General features: G+C 41.0%; 1 protein-coding gene across 1 annotated transcript; it reads left to right on the plus strand.

Annotated features, from left to right (window-relative positions):
* The first annotated feature begins 434 nt into the window (after positions 1-434).
* Positions 435-2,588, plus strand: LOC134825198 (zinc finger protein 436-like). The gene has a single exon (XM_063837351.1). It carries the CDS (start codon positions 487-489, stop codon positions 2,536-2,538), a length of 2,052 nt encoding a protein of 683 aa, XP_063693421.1. The 5' UTR covers positions 435-486; the 3' UTR covers positions 2,539-2,588.
* The last annotated feature ends 1,510 nt before the right edge of the window (positions 2,589-4,098 follow it).

The following is a 4,098-nucleotide window of genomic DNA, read 5'->3' on the forward strand; positions in this document are numbered from 1 at the left end:
CCGGGACCCCCTCAAAAGTTTGGTCACCGGTTCTAGTTTGTTGGTCAACTGCTATCTCGAAACAAAGTTTCACAAAAAAATCAGGGTGAACCCCCCCCCCCCCCCCCCCCCCTTAAACTAAACCTGCTCTTCACCCTAACTGTGAGTGTCAACTTCATTTCGCACCTATATATAGGTGCGGTATAGTTTGATAATAACAGCTTTAAGTGACTTTATAATTAGTTAATTAGTATCAGCATAATCCGAATACCTTAAGTTGGACCTGTTTTAAATTTGGTAACCATACTCGCTTGTTTTCTATTTTCTGGGTTACTGCCGAAACTTTTTTAAAGCTTGTTTCTTCCTGATGTAACCAAAGCGAAAAGCTTTTCAAATAATCACTGAAATTTAGATATCGAACTTATATCTTTATATTCATTTTGTTTTCTAGTGACGATTGTAACAGTGAAGAGGCAACCTCTCTACGGTCGTTAACGTTTTAGTAAAATGGAGCAGCAGACTGTACCAGACTTTAAAGATGAGATGAGGATGGAAGAAGAAAGTACTTCACCGGAATTGATCAAGACAGAGATTAAGCAGGAGGAAGATAAACTTCTTGTTAAATCAGAAGTGCATTCGAATGCAGTTTCTCAGTTGGATTATCCCAACCAGGAATCAGCAATGCAGTGGGTTCATCCCAATAAAAATGCTCACATTCGCTCTGAATGTTCCTACAATGCAAGATGCAAAGATGAGATGAAGATGGAAGAAGAAAGTACTTCACCGGAATTGATCAAGACAGAGATTAAGCAGGAGGAAGATAAACTTCTTGTTAAATCAGAAGTGCATTCGAATGCAGTTTCTCAGTTGGATTATCCCAACCAGGAATCAGCATTGCAGTGGGTTCATCCCAATAAAAATGCTCACATTCGCTCTGAATGTTCCTACAATGCAAGATGCAAAGATGAGATGAAGATGGAAGAAGAAAGTACTTCACCGGAATTGATCAAGACAGAGATTGAGCAGGAGGAAGATAATTTTCTTGTTAAATCAGAAGTGCATTCGAATGCAGTTTCTCAGTTGGATCATCCCAACCAGGAATCAGCATTGCTTTGCTACCAGTGGGTTCATCCTAATGAAAATGCTCACATTCGCTCTGAATGTTCCTACAATGCAAGCAAAAATACAGCTTCAGTTTTACATCAGATGACTCATACCGGTAAAAAACCATATAAATGCTCTGAATGTTCCTACAGTGCAAGCCAAAAATCACACCTAGTTCGCCATCAGACAACTCATACCGGTGAAAAACCGTTCAAATGCTCTGAATGTTCCTACAGTACAAGCGTAAAACAAATCTTAGTTCGCCATCAGATGACTCATACCGGTGAAAAACCATATAAATGCTCTGAATGTTCCTACAGTTCAATCCAAAAATCACACCTAGTTCGCCATCAGTGGTCTCATACCGGCGAAAAACCGTTTAAATGCTCTGAATGTTCCTTTAGTACTGGCTGGAAATCAGCCCTGGTTTCCCATCAGATGGTTCACACCGGTGAAAAACAGTATAAATGCTCTGAATGTTCCTACAGTTCAAGCCGAAAATCACACCTAATTAACCATCAGATGACTCATACCGGTGAAAAACAGTATAAATGCTCTGAATGTTCCTACAGTGCTCACTGGAAATCAACCCTGATTTCCCATCAGCGGACTCATACCGGTAAAAAACCGTTTAAATGCTCTGAATGTTCCTACAGTTCAAACCGAAAATCAAACCTAGTTAACCATCAAATGACTCATACCAGTGAAAAACCGTACAAATGCTCTGAATGTTCCTACAGTTCAGGCCGAAAATCACACCTAATTAACCATCAGAACACGCATACCAGTGAAAAACAGTATAAATGCTCTGAATGTCCCTTTAGTACTGGCTGGAAATCAGCCCTGGCTTGCCATCAGATGACTCATACCGGTGAAAAACAGTATAAATGCTCTGAATGTTCCTACAGGTCAAACCGAAAATCAAACCTAGTTTACCATCAGATAAATCATACCAGAGAAAGCCCGTATAAATGCTCTGAATGTTCCTACAGTACAAACCGAAAATCGAGCCTAGTTAACCATCAGATGGCTCATACCAGTGAAAAACCGTACAATTGCTCTGAATCAGAAGCTGAATACTCCTACAATTCAGAACAAAAATCAAACCTAGTGACGCAGATGACGCACATCGGCGAAAAACCGTATCAGCAAAATGACATAGGAAAAAACTCACATATTTTTCATGAAAACGATCAGGCTTCGAATAACTTTCAAAAAGGTAGTGTTGGAGAACCCATTTTTGTGAAGCCTCTACCTTTCGTAAAGCCTCTAACATTTGTTAAGCCTCTGAACCTCGCTGACACCTTTCTTTCCAGTTCCATCTTCCCTCCCAGTTCCTTCTCCAGTAGCCAACCAGAATCTTACAAGTCTCACCCTGCAGCTCCTCTCACCTTCTCACCTGGTGAATCTGTTTTCACACCTGCTCCCACTATCCCACCTACCTACTCTACATGACAATGTTTCCTTTCCCCCTTTCATATTTCCTGCCAGTACAGCGACCATGATGGGGCGTAAATCGGAATGTATGTGTATCGTGAAGAACATATTTAGTTAATGTTATTTTTAATAAAACTAGTTCATCTCCATTTATTTTCCAACCAGTTATGAATCATTTATTTACTTTTAACGGCATCAATCAGTTATAAACACAGCTCCGGATAATTAAATAATCAACCGGGATAGAATAATCAATTCTGATAATCCCGCTGTTTTTTCCGCTTAATAAATAACCCCGGCACAGTTTCTATAATCCCTCCCCGCTCTGGTTCAACTATATTTGGTTCGTTTTGATATTCCCGTGGGAATTCATCCGCGCACTGTCACGTGTTTTGGTGACGCGTACCACGTGACTAAATACTACGACGCGCATTGGCCAAAATTGTCACGTAAATTGCAACCACTATAATAAACAAAAAAATAATCTCCGCAAATCTCCAGAATGAGATTTATTTTTTTAACAATTTAAATGAGCTCTTATAAAAGTGTTCTGAATCTCACAATAGTCATAGTGAATAGACAACATTGTCATTGTTAGGAATTTGTTTAGAGGCCGATGCTTTAGGGAATCTTCGTTCATGAGCTTTGGTATTTTTTTTTTTTTTTTTTTTTGTTTTAGATAGGCTGGGCCTGGTTGGCCCACGAGAGGATAGCATATGAATGCTTTGCCTACCTCTGGGGTATGGCAGTCCTGTGGGAGGATGCCAGTGGAATCAAAATGTGTAATCAAGGATGATGGTAAGTGCTGTGGGGTGTGTCATAGATAAACGCTTAAGTGGTGGTTGAGTGTGGAAGAGAGAGGCGAAATAAGACGGCGTTAAAGTAGTCGCTATGTTACACCTGTCTGGTCCAACTCCTCTGGCACCACTAAGCGTTTAGTGTGGTTTGTAAAGTTGACAATGGTGGAGATGTGTTGGTTGTCGAATATGTCATTGACAGAGAGGTAGTAGTCCCGGAAATATTGACCTCTTATTTGGGCAATAGCCGGGCACTGTCTGAGAAAGTGTGAGACAGTCTCCTCTTCGTCGCCGCATTTAGGACAAGCACTTGTGTCTGATTTGCGAATGGTGTGTAGGTGTTTGTTGAGGCCACAATGTCCCGTGATGAGGTGCACTGCAGTTCTATAATTTTGTCTGTTGTTACTGAGTGTAGTGTTGAGATTTTTGATGATGTTGATGTTTTTATGTCCAAGTGTCAGTTTAGTGTGTCTGGGACCATCAGTAATCCATGATTCTTGATTAAGTTTTGTGACTTTGTCGTTGATCAGGCGTTTGATGTAAGATTGTGGAATAGGGCAATTCAAAGTGGATTCACTGGTTGGAGCTTTGGTATAAGGAACCTTTCTAGCTGTCTCCGATGGTTGTAGGGTGTGCGAAGATCTGTCCAATATTTAATTGACGATGTCAATTCATGGCAGCTCGGCACGGCACAGTAGCGCATTTCGCCGATCTAGCCTTATTGAGAAGCCTTATTGAGTGCGCGGCGCGGCACAGTAACGCATCGCGTCGCACTACAATC

Source organism: Bolinopsis microptera, chromosome 13 (genome assembly GCF_026151205.1).
Source record: "Bolinopsis microptera isolate Bmic1 chromosome 13, MBARI_Bmic_1.0, whole genome shotgun sequence".
Taxonomy (NCBI): Eukaryota; Metazoa; Ctenophora; class Tentaculata; order Lobata; family Bolinopsidae; genus Bolinopsis; species Bolinopsis microptera.

What these genes read in the sequence shown, in the direction of transcription:
- LOC134825198 (XM_063837351.1), top strand. Translation starts at nt 487, where the DNA reads ATGGAGCAGCAGACTGTACCAGACTTTAAAGATGAGATGAGGATGGAA.